At 55.9% G+C, this 16778-nt stretch overlaps 1 protein-coding gene across 2 annotated transcripts in view; it reads left to right on the forward strand.

Annotated features, from left to right (window-relative positions):
* PRKAR1B (protein kinase cAMP-dependent type I regulatory subunit beta) overlaps positions 1-16778 on the forward strand; it is an 86519-nt gene that overhangs the window by 15527 nt on the left and 54214 nt on the right. For both annotated transcript variants that reach the window (XM_068565812.1, XM_068565813.1), the window contains exon 4: positions 1001-1092. In XM_068565812.1, coding sequence (XP_068421913.1) covers positions 1001-1092 — 92 coding nt within the window. The remainder of the gene's footprint in view (positions 1-1000; positions 1093-16778) is intronic.

Raw genomic sequence — 16778 nt, forward strand, 5'->3', positions numbered from 1 at the left:
CTGGGTAAAACCAAGGAGACAGGACAGACGTGGGTTTACTTGCTAGGATGGTACCCAGCTGGTTCCCTAGGTGTGACGTGTCACCACAGTAACCCAGGGTGTTACAGGAGGGGAGAGGGTGCAGCGTGTAGGGCACTTCCTCTCAAGGTCTGCACGTCCGAGCCGTTACACAGTTGTTGGAGCTGGAGTGGCTTTTCAGGGGGCTCCATCCTGCCCCTCAGGGATCTCTTTGTAAAGGGTTCCATGGTTTTAGATGCGGCGCACCCACGTGCGGGGTCCCGATTTCACCATCCACCCCCAGCCTGGAAGAGATTTAGGGGCAGCTGAGCATGAGGTGGGGGTCATGTCCCGGTCCAGACAGCCTCCCCTCAGTGTATTTTAAGGGAGGAATCTTGGCGTTGGAAATGCCAGTGCCGGTCGTCAGCTGAACGTTGATTCACTGGACACACCTCGAGCTTCCCAGGCTGGTCCCAGCGGGCGTGGGGATGACTTTTTACCCACATTTTGGCCAACAAGGTCCAGGCCCCTACCCAGCCCTTCCATCACCACCTGAAAGGGTGGAGCCAGCCTTGGGTCACGGTATCTTTTTTTTTTTTTTTTCCAGTTTTCAAATATTTCAACGAGTATTTATTACCTACAAAAAAGCCAGTGGAGTAAAGAAATAAAAACAAAAGACATAATAATCCAAGGGCCTGGAGGCCTTGTAGCATCTTCTACAGGCTCTGAAGCCCACCGGCGCCTGTCCACCAAGACCCCGAGTTCTGGACAATACGCAAACTCTCGGGCCACTCTGGGCCCCTTGTCTCTTCTTTATTTTTCAAATTTCCAAAAATTGTGACATGCAGCTAGCATTTCAAGATTTCTGTCTACCCTCACTGGTAATACCACCCTGAAGGCTGAGCGGCCCGCTTTCTCGGGATCGAGGAGGGGCCCAGAGGGCTAGCTGGGTCCAGGCCCTGGTCCAGGATGCCCACAGGTCTGACTGCCGGCTTCCCTGCAGGTCATCCCCAAGGACTACAAGACCATGACGGCACTGGCCAAAGCCATCTCCAAGAACGTGCTCTTCGCTCACCTGGACGACAACGAGAGAAGGTAGGAGTGGGAACGGGGCTGGTGGGATGTCCTGCTCCAGGGGACACGGGTCAGTTTTGGAAGCACGGGCTCATGGGGCAGGGGTGGCCTCCAGAGATTTAGCGCTGTGTGCACTTGGGCTGCCTCCTCCAATCTGGGTTGGGATCCAAAGTGCCTGCAGGCCAACCTTGTCACAGCAAGACATCTCTTCTGCTTGCAGAGGGCCTGCCGTGCCCAAGCTGAACTCACTGCCTCATGGGCTTACGGGTGAAATGCACATCTGTCCGCGGAGCACGGGGTCCTGAGGGAGGGTGACTGAGCCGGGGTGACCCTCAGCACGGGCTGGAAGGGGCTCGGGGGTGGATATGGGGTGGGGGCGAAAGTTATTCCAAGGAGGGGGCCTGGGGGTAGTGAAGGGGCTGGGATGCTTTGCTTGGGAATGGGGAGCATGTAAATAATTGGGAAAACTGGAAAATTTGAAGCCACAAAGCAAAAATAATCACTGGGAATGTTTTGGGGGCAGTTCTTCAGGATTTGATTTATGCACATATCGTAACCCTGTATTGTCACAAAACGGAATGGCATTCTCCATAGTTTGTCACACTTGAGAGGTGGTGAGCGTCTCTCTTTGTCAGTAAGGGCTTTCGTGGTCTGTGGTCCCCGTTTCTATAGGGTTGTGTGATGTGACTCCTCTCCTGCCATGGCTGTTTGCATTTTTTATGATAAACAGCATTTTGATGTCATGCCCATAGTCGTATGCTCTTCGGGAGTATTTGTCTGTTTCTTTAAGATAAACTCCTCGATGTGGATCAAAGGGTAAATGACGTTTGAAAAAAAATTTTTTTTTTCTGTTCTTGGCAAACGGTGATTCTTCATTAGAATAACTGAGCACATTTTGAGAACAGTCCATACAAGATGTGCGCATGACATGCAGATACACAGAGTGAAGGGAAAAGGCCTCTTTGCGTCCTCCACCCCACAGTGACCACCAGCCGCGGCCTGGACTGGCCCCTCCAGGCCGTTCTCTGCATGCGTATCGTGTGGAAACAGGCGGGACACACGCACCTTCTGTGACGCGGGCCCGGGGCCTCCCGTGTGAACCACTGTGCGGTGGTTGTGGGCGTGCAGCTGCATCAAGGGCTGGGTCGGTTTGTCCACCGCTCCCCTTGCCAAAGTCACTGTGGACGTTTCTAGTTTCCCGTGGTGCGGGTCTCCGTGAAGAGTGAGGAGTGGTGCTTTTGCAGGATAGGGTGGCTCGCGCCGGACAGGTGCCAGTGTGGGTTTTTAGGCTTTTGCTACGTTGTGCTGGCTGGTCCCAGGAAGGCCGCAGGGGCGTCCAGAGGACCTGCAAGTGGGGGTGGTCCCTCCTCGCCCACAGCGTGCTTCCCAGGCGGGGGCGAGGCTGGGTTGGCTGTGATCCAGGCTGAGGTGGAGATGCCCTGTCTGCAGAAGCCCGTGGTGCGGGGCAGGGGCGGGGCTGGCCGGTCCTCCGTCTCGGGCCCACCCGTCCGTGCCCGCTCCTTGGGGGGTCAGCCTCACCGCTGCCTCTGCTCTCCGGCACTTGCCGGCTCCCGGTGGCTCCACGGAAGGTGGACACGTGGGACACCTCGCGGTCGCCCTCCCCCATCTCCCTCTGCTGAGTTGGCTTCCCCTGCCCCGGACACACCGGGTACAATCGCCTTAGTTCACGTTTGAGGAGAGAGGGTGTCGTTTCTCTGACTACTGGTGACACTTTGCTGGGTTCATGGCCTTGGAAGCTGCTGAGCGGTTCAGTGGCCTGGACTCTTCTGCCCAGAACAGAAGGGTTTGGGCTCAGAATCACAATGCTTTTCAGCAGGTCACACCCTTGCCTGGCCCCTTCCAGCTCCCAGGTAGCAGCGGGTTCAGAAAGTCTTAGCTTAGGGCCAGCCTGGCCGAGGCAGCTGAGCTGGACTCCCTGTCGGGGCCATTCTGGGTGTGTGTGTCCAGGAAGCGTATGCTGGGGTCCTGTGCCCTCGGCCCTAAGTTTGCAGAGCCGCACGGCTGCCTCTGCCTCAGGCTTTACTGCACCCGAGAGCCAGGCGGATGAGAGGAGGAGGAAGCAGATGGTTGGATTAAAATCCCTCTTTTCAAGGCTGGATCGGAAAGAAAGCTTTCACACGGGGAGTGTCTGCTTCAGATCTTTTGTTCTGCGCAGAGGAAAACACACTTCCCAGATCGAAGCCCGCACAGGCTCCCGTTTCTGGCCACGGCCTCTAAAGAGACGGGCTGACGGTTCAGGAAGCGGGTTCCAGAGGCCGTGGGCAGGGAGACGCTGTCCCCTGACCTTCCACGTGACATCTCCCGGTGCAGCACCCAGGGCCTTTGCTTTTCTGTCTGCTGGACGCTGGGCTTCGCAGCTTTGTCTCTGCTCAGCTGCGGTCTGGCGCGTGCCGCCCAGTTCTTTCCAAGTTTGCAGGGCGTCTGGCGAGCCTCGACGTGGATGCTGCCTGCTACCCTCTCTGCTTCCCTGCATGAGTAGCGTAACTAGAATATTCATGTGGGTAAATCCATGTGGGAGAAACCATGTGCTGCTTTATAACCCCTCCTGCTAAATTCAGGTTTAGGACAAAAAAAAAATCCCACAGTCTCGGGCTGGGTGCTTTTGCTCTTGCCAGTGTTTTCAGCTTGCGTGGAGCTACAGCAGCAGGGAGACAAGGCGAAGCCTGTGTTCCAGCCCTTTGCTTTAAGAGAAGGTAATGCAACGTGGCTGAGGGGCAGAGCCCCTACCCCGAGCTGCCGGGCTTCCTTCTGGATGGGGCGGCATTTCTAGTCGGCATTTCTCGAAGGCTTTCTCTGGGTCTGTGTGGATACTTTGGAGCCTCAGTTTCCACTCCCTAAATAAAAAGGGTGTCTCTTGGCCAAACCACAGCACCTGGCAGAGCTTCAGTTTTCTCAAGTGTCAAATGAGGGTAATAAAACCTACTTTGAGGCTTGCAGTGAGGATAGAGTGAGATAGTGTCCATGGGCGTATCATTACCATCATTATAATCACCTCCATCATCATCACCATCACCGTCATCACCATCATCACCATCGTCATCACAATCATCACCACCATCACCACCATCGTCATCACCATCACCACCATCTTCATCACCATCACAATCATCATCATCACCGTCATCACCACCATCACCATCATCACCATCATCGCCATCACCACCATCGTCATCACCATCATCACCATCTTCACCATCATCACCATCACCACCATCACTACCATCGTCATCACCATCACCACCATCTTCATCACCATCACAATCATCATCATCACCGTCATCACCACCATCACCATCATCACCATCATCGCCATCACCACCATCGTCATCACCATCATCACCATCTTCACCATCATCACCATCACCACCATCACCACCATCGTCATCACCATCACCACCATCTTCATCACCATCACAATCATCATCATCACCGTCATCACCACCATCACCATCATCACCATCATCACCATCACCATCATCGCCATCACCACCATCACCACCATCGTCATCACCATCATCACCATCTTCATCACCATCACAATCATCATCATCACCGTCATCACCACCATCACCATCATCACCATCATCACCATCACCAACATCATCACCATCATCATCACCATCACCATCATCACCACCATCACAATCATCACCATCACCATCTTCGTAACCATCATCACCATCTTCATCACCATCTTCATCACCACCATCACCATCATCACCACCATCATCACTATTGTCACCATCACCATCATCACCATTGTCATCACCATCATCATCATCATCATCATCATCATCATCATCTTTCTGGCCCTTTGACTTGTGGGTGGGGCTGAGTTAGTGGGCATCTCTTCTGGATGCAGCTTTGCCCCTCTGAGGTTGGCTTGGCCATCCAGATGGAGCCCATAGCCAGACCCCTCCGCCCTTCAGTGCTTAGTCTGAGGAAGGGGCTGGTTTGGTCCTGAGACCACTCCGCAGTCATTCTCTGCTCCATCCTGGGCCTGAGGTAGGTGAGTGGGCTCCTCTGGGCCTCAGGACACAGCAGGAAGGACTCTGGGAGGCTGGCTTGTCGCCCTGTCTCAGTGAACAGTGAGGGGAGGGCCCTTGCCCCTTGCTCCAGGCCAAGCAGCACATGTCCGAGTTGGGGCTGGAGCGGGATGTCCTCGTGCCCTGGGCTGGCCCCTTCAGAGCCCTGCTGAAGAGTTGAGTAGTCCCGGGGAGGGTCCAGGCTGGGGGCTGGCAGGTGCAGCCTCCTCACTTGGTTTCTGCTCTTGTGAGCAGTGGCAGAGGCTTTGTCCTTCCTGGGGACGCAGGGGCCCAAGCAGGCTCAGAAGGAAGCCACAGGATGCTCCAGAGCCCTGGCGTGTGCTGTGGCTCCCAGCCTGTCCCCTGAGGGTGCACCCAGGCCTGGGGGAGGGAGGTGGGGGCCCTTGGGTTCCATCAGGTCCCTTCCCGGCTTGCCTGCCCACTCAGGGTGCCTGGAGATGGAGCGCCCCTGGAAGCCAGAAGTGTGATGATTAGGAGGCCCTGCGTGTGTGCGTCGGGGGCAGGGTCCAGGCAGTGGCACTGCGTTTCGGGCCCTCGGCCGGGGCTTCATTACCGGAGCCGCCAGACGGGCGGGCGGGCGGCAGCGAGGGCATCTCACCCTGGTGCGGCCTTGCTGGCAGCGGGCTGTGCTCCCTGCAGCTCTAATTAAGACAGGCCTCTGGCTGCACCCCTGGCTGCACAGCTGTGTGTCTTCCGCCCACCCGCATGTCTCTGCAGTCTGTTATTCCACAAATTGGCCCAGGCCCCCGGGTGATGAGAAAAACACACCCGTCTGCTGAATTCACAGTGAGTTCAGGGGACAGACTCTGTTTCTCCGAGCCACTTCAGCCCCTCTTGCAGCCTGGCTCCAGCTTTGGGGTTTGCTGCCGTCCTTTCAGGCGATACTAAAAACCAAGATTAGCATTTTGGAAAACGCAGGGCCTCATCCGAGGAGATGCTTAATGGGTTGAACTTGCAAAAAGTTTGATTTTCGTTTTGCACAAAGCCAGGTTCGCTCTGGGCAGAGGAGACCTCCAGGTTCGCACGTCGTGGGCTGTGTGACCCTGCGGGGTCGGAGCCGTGTTCAGTGCGAGGCTGAGACCTGGGACCCTGGAGCCTGCGTCATGGCGAGCTCTGAGCCAGAGCCCGGACCGCAGGCCTTGTCTGCAGCATCTTGTTAGAATGGTGCTGGCCTCGTTGTGGCGGCTTTGGGCAGATGAAGCATGGAGGCACACGGAGCTCAAGCAAGCTGCCATGGCCACCCAGCTGGGCCTGGGGGAAGCTGGGATGTGAGCCTCGGCGGGGACGGGACCGCCCTGGGCTGACCTGCCTCCTGCCGTGATTGCATCACCCAGCTCCCTAATCTGTTAACCTCGCCCACGATCTCGCTTATTTGGTGCCATAATGTTTTAAAACTTGTAGAGTTTGGTGGTGAGAGGTCTCCAGGACGCTGCAGACACGTTTTCTCACACCGGCTGGTTCACTGTTGATGTCGCCTGACAATCACCCCGTAACGTGATTGGAGATGCCCGCAGGCAATGGGTAACTGAGGCCAGAGGGGCGCGAAGTGGGGCCATTTCTCTAGAAAGGAGGGACCCTCGAGGTGCCCTTGCTGGTGAGCTGACCCCACCCCCTCACAGTGTCGATCCAGCCCCAGGATGGAGGGACGCCTGGGGCCCTGGCCTGGCTCCACGCTTGAGCTCTGGTCACTACCAGTAGGAAGTTGCCTGCCAGCCGGGTGTGGGGAATTCACCAGCTGGCCGGGGCCCATCCAGCCTCTCAGCAGACGCAGGTACTCCCCCATGTGTCAGGTGGGGAAACTGAGGCTCAGAGAAGGCAGGTAATGGCCCAAGGTCACGCAGGTTCTGGGGGCAGCGACCAGTTTTCCGGAGACAAAGTCCCGCGCTGCTCACAGCTCCGTGGGGTGAGAGCGCTAGTCACACAGACTTTGCTCTGTTTTGCCAGAGCTCGGGTCCCTCCCAGCCCTACAGCAGCCCTGAGAGAGGGACGCGGCCGCCCCTCGTCCCGCAGAACGGGGGCCCTGGTTGAAGCGTCGTGCTGTCTCGTCGCTTTGGGACCCTGGACACAGCCCCCCTCCCGTTGAGAGTCCTCCCCAAGGGGACCCATGTTTAAAAAGTGAGTCATCCTTTCCTGGGACGTGGGTGGTCCCACCGGCGTCTGGTGGATGCTGGGGGTCCACAGAGGAGGAAAGGGTCTCGTGTCCCTCGGGGTCGGGGTGCTTGCTCCGCAGAACCAGCGACCTTTGAACCAGGTCTTCAAGGACAGGCAGGAGGGGGTGGGACAGGCGTTCGAGTGGCGGGGGCACATGGGCAAAGGACAACGGGGCGAGAGTAGGCGCAGAAAATAAGCCGGGCTGTGGCTGGCGGAGCGAGAGAGTGAGGCCGGTGAGCTGAGTCTGGGTTGGGCCACGAACTCAGTGGAGAGCTGCCGCTTCATAAACAAAAGTCCAAGAAGAAGCCAGAAAGGTGCGTGGTGTCTTCCCTGCGTGGACAGTTTCCGGGGCGTCTTCCCGGATGTGGTCTCACAGTGGCCCCACAGCCCGCCCTGTTCCTCTTGGACCTCGGAGGGGCCGGCTTCACGTTCTGGAAGGTGTGGCAGGGAGGTGACCCTGCCTTCTGCTGGAGAGTGTGTGTGTGTGTGTGTTTGTATGTGGTGTGTTCATGGTATGTGTGTGTGTGTGTGTTCGTGGTATGTGGTGTGTGTGGTGTGTGTGTATGTGTGTATGTGGTGTGTGTGTGTGTGGGGTGTGTGTGTTCATGGTGTGTGTGTGGTGTGGTTGTGTGTGTATGTGGTGTGTGGTGTGTGTGTGCATGGGAGGTGTGTGTGTGGTGTGTGTGGTGTGTTCATGGTGTGTGTGTTTGGTGTGTTCGTGTTATGTGTGTGTGGTGTGCGTGTGTGTGTATGTGGTGTGTGTGGTGTGTGTTTGTGTTGTGTGTGTGTGGTGTGGTTGTGTGTATATGTGGTGTGTGTGTGGTGTGTGTGTGTGTATGTGGTGTGTGGTGTGTGTGGTGCGGTTGTGTGTATATGTGGTGTGTGGTGTGTGTGTGGTGTGTGTGTGTATGTGGTGTGTGGTGTGTGTGGTGTGGTTGTGTGTGTGTATGTGGTGCGTGGGGTGTGTGGGGGGCGTGTGTGGAGTGTGTGTGTGTTTGTATGTGGTGTGTGTGTGGTGTGTGTGTGTGTATGTGGTGTGTGTGGGGTGTGTTCATGGTGTGTGTGGGGTGTGGTTGTGTGTGTGTATGTGGTGTGTGGAGTGCGTGTGGGGTGTGTGTGTGTATGTGGTGTGTGTGTATGCGGTGTGTGGTATGTGTGTGTGCGGTGTGTGTTTCTTACTACCAAGGAACTTCTTTTGTCTGGTGTCATGAAAAGCATTTCGGTGATTCTCTGTTAGGTTAAAAATGACCATCGTTTAGCGTCTGGCTGCCGGGGTGTGGGGGGTGGGTACGTCCTTGGCTGCGACAGCGGCGAGAACAGTGTGACGAGCCCCGGCTTCAGGACTTCGGTCATGGCCGGTCTGGTCTCTCCCTCCTTCCCACCCCCGCCCCCGCCCTGGACCACTGGAGACAAAGTTCAGCCATCAGCCAGTTCCACCTGCGAACGTTTCAGTGCACGGCGCTCCTTTTTGTTACGGTTTCCTGTCCTCACAGTCACCTCGCATCCCGTAGGCTCACTGGGGGCGGCTTTCTTGCTAGGTCGTGTGCGGGCTGCTCTCTGCGGCTCTGCTTCTGAAACGGGTCCTGCCTGGGGGTCCGCATTCCCGTCTACTGAGGTGGGTCCCCTTCGTGGCGCTTACGGACACGGGTGGGAACAGCCAGGACCCCCCCGCCCCCCGACAGTCGGTGTTTTCTCGTTTCGCTGAGGATCCAGCCCACCCCACGTTGCATCTTGTGAGATGACAGCTGGTTCACGCGTGTCCTTCAGGAAATGCAACAGTTGCTAAGAGTCGGGCAAACAAAGATGTGCTTTGATTCCGGGAACAGCTGTGGGGAGGACACAGCGTTTCTGTCAGCTGCTCCATCCTAGTTTTCAGGCCGTTGGACTCGGAGCCCTTTAACCCTTTGGCTCCCTGGGCTCTTCCCACCCTGTAACTTGCTAGGTTTCTTGCCCCTCGACTGTGGACACGAGTCCTGGGATGCGGCGAGGCTGAGCCTGGCCGTCGGGGCCGGAGCTGGGAGCAGGTGCGGAGAGGCCTGCGAGGCCCTCGTGTGCTCAGAGGGGGTCCTCGTCTCTCAGAGGCACGTGGGCCGCTTCCTGCTGCGGAAGGTCCGCTACTCCTGTCCGCGTGGCCTTTGGCCCTGTGAGCAGCCGTTCGCCCCATCCCGTGGCACCCAGTGGACCTGTGAGGCACGGTTGTCCTCAGCCCCAGTGTGAGGAGGAGGGACCCTTGCCCAGGGCGGCTCTCCTATGTCCAGAGGTGTCTCTGGACTGTGCGTCATAGGTGGCAGCTGGAGACGTGCCCTGTGGCGGAGGCCGCGCTTAGCCGGGCATCTCTCAGGTGTGGTGTCTCCTTCACGGCACATCCTGCTCCAGGGGCCAGAGGTGTGCTGTGAACAGAGCCACCCTCCCCACCGTGGAGCTCCATTCTTGGGGGAGAGATGAAGAGCCGACAAGTAAACGGCTGGAGGACACGGTGCGTGAGGTGGGGGAGGTGCTAGGGAGGAGTGGGGAATGGGGTGGCCTGGGAGGCCCTGTTCGGAAGGAGGTTTGAGGAAAAACCCGAGGGAAAGAGGAAGGAGACCAGGCAGGCAATTGGGGAAAGAGCATTCATGCAGCAGGGGTGCAGGTGCAAAGGCCCTGTGGTCAGGAGCATGCCTGGAATGTTCAAGAATCAGCAAAGAGGTCAGTGAGGCTAGAGCAGAGCCAGGAAAGAGGCCAGGGATAGGCAATGCGGACACAGACACAATGAAGCTAAACACATAGGGCCTTCTGGGTCACTGTGAGGGCTCCAGCTTCTACTCTGAGATGGGAGCCTCTGGAAGGCTTGAGCGTATAGCTAGCCTGTCAGGACTTCCATTTGCGTAGGGTCAGTCTAACCCTGTGTTCAGAGTAGAAGCTGTAGGGGACCAAGGAGAAGTAGAAAAACCAGTTGAGAGGTTGTTTTGCTAACCCAGGTGAGATGATGGTGTCTTGAACCAGGGTGGTACCATTGGAGGTGGTCAGTGTTGGTTAGTTCTGAATGTGTAAAGGAAGGGGCTGGGTCTAGCCTGGGATGGCTCAGTCCTGATGTTTGCCTGCAGTTCTGGGTCCCTGTCTTGGTTATGGGATTCCTTTTAGGCAACAGCAGTGATGATGGTGATGTGGATGATGATGGTGATGGTGATGATGATCGTGATGATGGTGATGGTGACAATGATGATGATATAATGGTGGTGATGATGGTGGTGGTGGTGATGGTGATGACGATGTTAGTGATGATGGGGATGATGATGGTGATGATGGTGATGATGATGGTGATGATGGTGATGATGATGGTGATGATGATGGTGATGATGGTGATGATGGTGATGATGATGATGGTGGTGATGATGATGATGATGGTGGTGATGATGATGGTGATGATGGTGATGATGATGGTGATGATGCTGGTGATGCTGGTGATGATGGTGATGATGGTGATGATGCTGGTGATGATGATGATGGTGATGATGATGATGGTGATGATGGTGGTGATGGTGATGATGATGTTAGTGATGATGGTGATGATGCTGGTGATGATGATAATGGTGATGATGGTGGTGGTGGTGGTGGTGGTGAGCACGAATTATAACACCACGTTAGGTGTGTGTAGCTCATTTAACCTTTCAACTGGCCTTCCTAGGAACCACCTGTGATGGGTGTTGTGGACTCTCCGGCACTCCTGCCCCTCCCCAGCTGTGTCGCACCACATGGTTTGGGAAGGGATTGAGTGCACTATGGGCCTTAGGCGTGGACCTTGTTTTCACCCAGTCTGCCTGAGTCTGTTTGTTAAGTCGCTGTGGCTGGACCCTGTAACCCAAGTCTAAGAGGAGGCTCAGGGAAGTCCAGCCCTGCACCACTGACCAAAGAGCCTGGTTTAGACGTGACCCTGGGACCCTTGCCACTTTACAGGTGGGGTCAGGCGGGCTGCTCCGCCTCCTGGCTTAGCTTCGCTGGGGGGGGGGGGGTGGTGCTGGGGGCGGGCCGGGGCTGGAACCTCCATGTGGCGGGGAGCTGCCTCCCAAGAGGGCTCCCGTGGGTTCTCCCGTGGGAGCGTTTGTGGGACACGTGCGGCTGCACAACGTGTAGCCTGGGGCCCCGGGAGCCAAGGGCAGTTTTCTTCCAAAAGCATTTGGTGTCTCAGGTCCTTCCAAGGAGGACGTGGCTGGTATTGATTCTGCATCTATCGCAGCTTCATCCACGCCGCCCCGCGAGCACCTGAGATACCTGATTCCATCCGTCTCTCACGGTGACCCCGCAGGTGTGTCTTAATCTCTGTCCGTTTTATAGGTGAGGAGGTGGGGACTCGGGGGTGAAGCAACCTGCGTATGGTCCCCGCTCAGCCAGGCCAGGGTCCAGCCGGTCCTCAGGGCTCTTCCCTGCTCCCCATTTGGGAAAGGTGGCTCCCTCTGCGGGCCCCTTACTTGGCTGCGTGCACGTCCAGGCGGGGCGCTGTGGGGAGGAGCCCAGGGAAACTTCTGGAAAGCAGCAGGGCCTACATGGCCCATGGCCCCCGGGCTTCTGAGCTTCTGGCCCTGAGAGGTGGTGATGTTAGGGGCTGCTTTGCTATTAGGAGGAGGCTAAGACCTCCGGAAGCCAGGGTTGGGAGCATGGCTGGCGCTAGACGACCTTGGACTTGTCCTGGCCTTGCTGTTTGCTGGCTGCATGACCTTGGCAAGTGATGTAACCTCTGTGAGCTTCAGGAATGTTCCCTCTGCCCAGGAAGACAGGAAAGCCACGGTCCCCAGGCAGGAGCCACTCCCGTTCACCTGGCCGTCCAGCGGGTGTCTGGTGCTATCCTAGGGCAGTGAGCAGGCGGGCAGGGGAGGGGGCGTGCAGGAGATACACCTGAGCGGGGATGGGCGAGGTCTCTGCTGGACAGAGCAACCAGGGAGCTCCTCTTGGAGGAGGGGGTGTTTCAACCTGAAACTTGGCAAGTATGAGGGGCAGGCAGGGGAAGCGAGTTTCTGGCAGAGGGACAGTCTGAGGGCCAGAAAGAGCCTGGGGTTCAGAACTGGCCAGGCCGGGAGGGCCAGCAGCAGGTCCTGCCACTGCTGAGGGCCATGGTCCCGGGCCGGCCATGGAGACCCTGGTGTGAGCCTCCAGGGGCTGCGCAGGCAGGGTCTGAGTCCCAGGTCTTGGCCTCTGGCTTTGAGCTCTGGACCGACCTGCCAGGGACGGTGTCTGCAGCCGAGACCAGCCTTTCCCCGTCTTTCTCAAGATCAGCCTCCTCCCATTCAAAGGGGACGCCCAGCTCTCACCCTGGGTCTTCCCTGGGTGGGCTGCCCCCAGGTGCTTCGGGCCACCAAACACTGGGACAACCGGATTGCTTTCAATAAGGCGCTACAAATCAGCATCGTATAAGTACTCTAAATGATGTATTTCCAAAACAGTTTTACTTTTTCAATTTAATATTTATTTATCAAAACTTAATGTATTTACTTTTAGTCAGCTCCGTGTCAATAATTTTTTAAAAAAAATTTATTTATTTTTGGCTGCGTTGGGTCTTTGTTGCTGCGCGCGAGCTTTCTCTAGTTGTGGCAAGCAGGGGCTACTCTTTGTTGCGGTGCACGGGCCTCTCGTTGCGGTGGCCTCTCCTGTTGAGGAGCACAGGCTCCAGGCGTGTGGGCTTCAGTAGTTGGGGTGCACGGGGCTTAGTTGCTCTGCAGCATGTGGGATCTTCCCGGACCAGGGCTCGAACCCGTGTCCCCTGCATTGGCAGGCGGATTCTTAACCACTGCGCCGCCAGGGAAGTCCCTGCCAATAATTTTAAAAACTCAATCTTGAAGGAAAATTTTAATACTTATAGTCTTCTAGTTACAGGAAAAAATTGCAAAGATTCACACATCTCTTCCAGAGCAGCATGGCAGGGTGATTGATGAAATACTTTCAAGCATAAGTGTTTTTACATTAGGATAAGTTCTGTGGGAAAACAGTAGAAATATCTGTTCAAGGAGAGAAGGAGCAACCAGCTAAGAGGGTTTTTTACACCCCCTATTTCTTGGTTAAAGAGCTGGTGGGTGTCCAGTCCCCGTGGTAAATCAGGGTTCTCCAGGGAAACGGAACCCGGAGGATAGAGACACGTCTGAGGACGTTTAACGTAGGGCTGGCTCTTGGGGTCGTGCAGGCTGCGAAGCCCCACCAGGTGCCGCCTGTGAGCCGGATGCCCAGGGCCCGGTGGGGCTGTGCAGCCCGAGTCCAGACGCTCGAGACCCCGGAGATGGATGCTCAGGGGTGGGGAGGGTGGACGTCCAGCTCAGGCGGAGAGCGGACCTCCCGTCATCTGCGTTTCTGTTCTGTTGGGCCCACAAGGGATGGGGTGGTGCCGCCCACCACGGGGAGGGCCGTCTTCACGTGGTCTGGACTCAGAGGCTGATCTCTTCCCAGACACCAGCCCAGACACACCTAGAAATCACGTCTCACCAGTTAAGTGGGCGTCCCTCGGCCCAGGCGCGATGACACGTAAAGTGAACTGAGACGCCACGGATTTTTATTTCCTGGTCTATGTTTAAAAGAGTGATACAAGCAATTTCAGCAGCTAAAACGTCAGCATTTACAGTAGCCCAGAAATTCCTCCCTTCTGCAACTGTGTAAACGTTCAGTGAAACGTTTTAGATGTTTAAGGACAGAGCGTGTGGCCATATTAAAGGACCCTGGTCATTCGAGGACCAAGTTTGGGACTTGGGATCTAGTTCACGTGCATTGGGGCTGCTGGGGTCCCTGATCACGGGGGCCACAGGTGGAGGACGGATGGAGGGCGGGCTGTGGCGCGGGGGCAGTGGACAGACTGGTGACAGTGCCAGGTTGGGCCCTGGCTTTGGCTGGTGGCCTGGATGGAGGGTGGAGCCTGCAAGCTCGGGGTTGATGCGGCCTGGAGGGCGGAGGTGGCAGGTGGAGAGATGGGATCTGGCCACACAAGCTTGAGCAGCCTGGCCTGCTGGGTGTCCAGAGGGAGGTGTCAGGTGGCCGGGGGTGGCCCTTTACCCCCAAGCTCGTTTTCTGCCCTCGTGCTGTGGCCCCGCACCTCTGGTCCTCGTTGGCCTTGCCTCTTGGGGAAGCCTGGCCTCCTGGCCCTGCCTGGGGCCCCGAGCCTCCCCTGCTAGGCCTCTCTGCTCCTCTCACTGTGGAGCTGTGAGCTCAGCTACTGCACCTTTTGGATTCGAACCTCTTCCTTTTATGATGGGGCTGATGGCCAGTTTAAGCATTTAAATCTCGTTTTTAATTTAGTTTGTTTAACATGGCTTCTTGTTAATTACCTGTGCTGCAGTGTGGAGCTTGGCTCCCCTCCGAGCAATTTCCTCGTCGTGTGATTTTGTGTGGCTTGTCACGAGTTCAGGGGTCTGGACCCAGAACAGGGCCATTTCCAAGTGATGCTTTCACGGAAGACAAGGCTTAATTAATTGGGTGGAAATAACGATGATTCCGAGAGCAGCTCTGTGAGGAACAGCGTTTTTGCTCTTCTTTTCAGTGATTTAATAGCTGCCGTTCATTAGCCGGGACCCTGGGAGGAAGAGGCTCTGTCCTCTGTGTCCTCGTCTTGCTACTCGGCGCTCAGAATTGCAGGACCGGAAAAGCTCATGAGTCTAAACTTCCCCACGTCTGTCCAGAAGCGCTGAAATTGTTCCTTAAAAATCCCCGAGGGCTTCCCTGGTGGCACAGTGATTAAGAACGCGCCTGCCGATTCAGGGGACACGGGTTCGAGCCCTGGGCCGGGAAGATCCCACATGCTGCGGAGCAACTAAGCCCGTGCACGACAACTACTGAGCCTGCGCTCTAGAGCCCGTGAGCCACAACTACTGAAGCCTGCACGCCTAGAGCCCGTGCTCCGCAACAAGAGAAGCCACCGCAATGAGAAGCCCACGCACCACACGAAGAGTAGCCCCCGCTCGCCACAACTAGAGAAAGCCCACGCGCAGCAACGAAGACCCAACACAGCCAAAAATAAATAAATAAATAAATAATTAAAAAGAAAAAAATACCCCCGAGAGGCTGGGCTTGTGGTGCTGAAGCTCCTTGGAGCCGGACCTCGGGTCCTGGCCTTGTCCACCGGGTGAGAACTTGGACTTCCCTGTCCTCCTTCTGTCCTTGCCCAGACGTGCGTCTGCGCAGCTGACTCACCTGGCCGGGTGTCCACCCTTGGGGTGGGAGCGTCAGGAGCCCGGAGTGGGCGATGCAGGCAGGGTTTAGATGGGTCTTCCTTGACGGGTCAGGGCTGCTCCGGACACGGGAGCTGTCATCTCAGTCAGTCGCGCAGAGCATCTCCGCACCCTGGTCCACCCTCCTGCCTGCCCCTGCTCGGCCCCGTGCAGACCCGAGGCTCAGTGTGCTGTGTGGGGTGACGACAACCCAGGGCCTGGCAGAGCCGGGCAGGGGCTCGTGGGTCTGTGAACATGCTTGTACAAGTCTTTGCGTGGACCCACGTGTCCGATTCTCTTGGGTGGGTTCCTAACGGTGGAATTTCTGGGTCGGAGGCTACCTTTACGTCTGACTTTTCCGAAGTGGCTGTGCGTTTCCAGGCCCACCTGCAGTGACGAGGTTCCCACCTCTCTGATCCCTGCTGAGGTTCCGGGCCGTCTGTCTTCCAAGTATAGTCACTCTAATGGCCGTGGCATCTCGTGGTGGGTTTGATTTGCGTTTCCCTGATGGCTAAGGAGATTGGGTGTCTTTTCCTGTACAACTTCTTTGGCAAAATGTCTCTTCAAATCTTTTGCTCATTTTCTGAGCTCTTGGTCTTCTTACTGTTGAGTTATAAGAGCGCCTCGTATATTCTGGATACAAGCCCTTAATGAGATACATGGTTTACAGATATTTTCTCCCGGTCTGTGTTTCGGTCTTTTCATCTTCTTCACAATGTCTTTTAAAGTTCAGTTTATCAATTTTTTCTTTCAAGAATCGTGCTTCTGTTGTTTTATATAAGAACTCTTTGCCTAACCCACGTTAATGAAGACTTTATCATGTTTTCTTTCCAAAAGTTTTATCATTTTAGCTCTTCCATTTAGATCTGCGATCCACTTTGAGTCCCTCTTGTGTGTGGTGTGAGGTAGGGGTCTGAGGCCGTGGTGTTCTTATGTGGACGTCGGGGTGTCCTAGCACCATTTGTTGAAGAGACTGTTATTTCCTCATTGACATGTCTCGGCACCTCCTCAATGATCAACTGATGATAAATGTGAGAGTTTATTTCTGGGCTCTCGGTTCTGTCCCACTGATCTGCGTGCCATATCATCACAGCAACACCACACAATCTCGATGGCTGTGGCTTTACAGTGAGTTTGGAAGTCAGGTCGTGTAAACCCTCTCACTTGGTTCTTCTTTTTCAGAATCGTCTGGGCTGTTTTAGGGCCTTTGCATTTCCATATGAATTTTAGATAACTTTCTATTTAAAAAGCCTGCACTGAATTTATAGATCGATTTGATACAGAACTGGCGTCTTGTCAGTATTGAGGCTTCTAAGTGATGAACAGGAATGTC

The sequence above is a fragment of the Eschrichtius robustus genome, chromosome 16, assembly GCF_028021215.1.
Source record: "Eschrichtius robustus isolate mEscRob2 chromosome 16, mEscRob2.pri, whole genome shotgun sequence".
NCBI lineage: Eukaryota > Metazoa > Chordata > Mammalia > Artiodactyla > Eschrichtiidae > Eschrichtius > Eschrichtius robustus.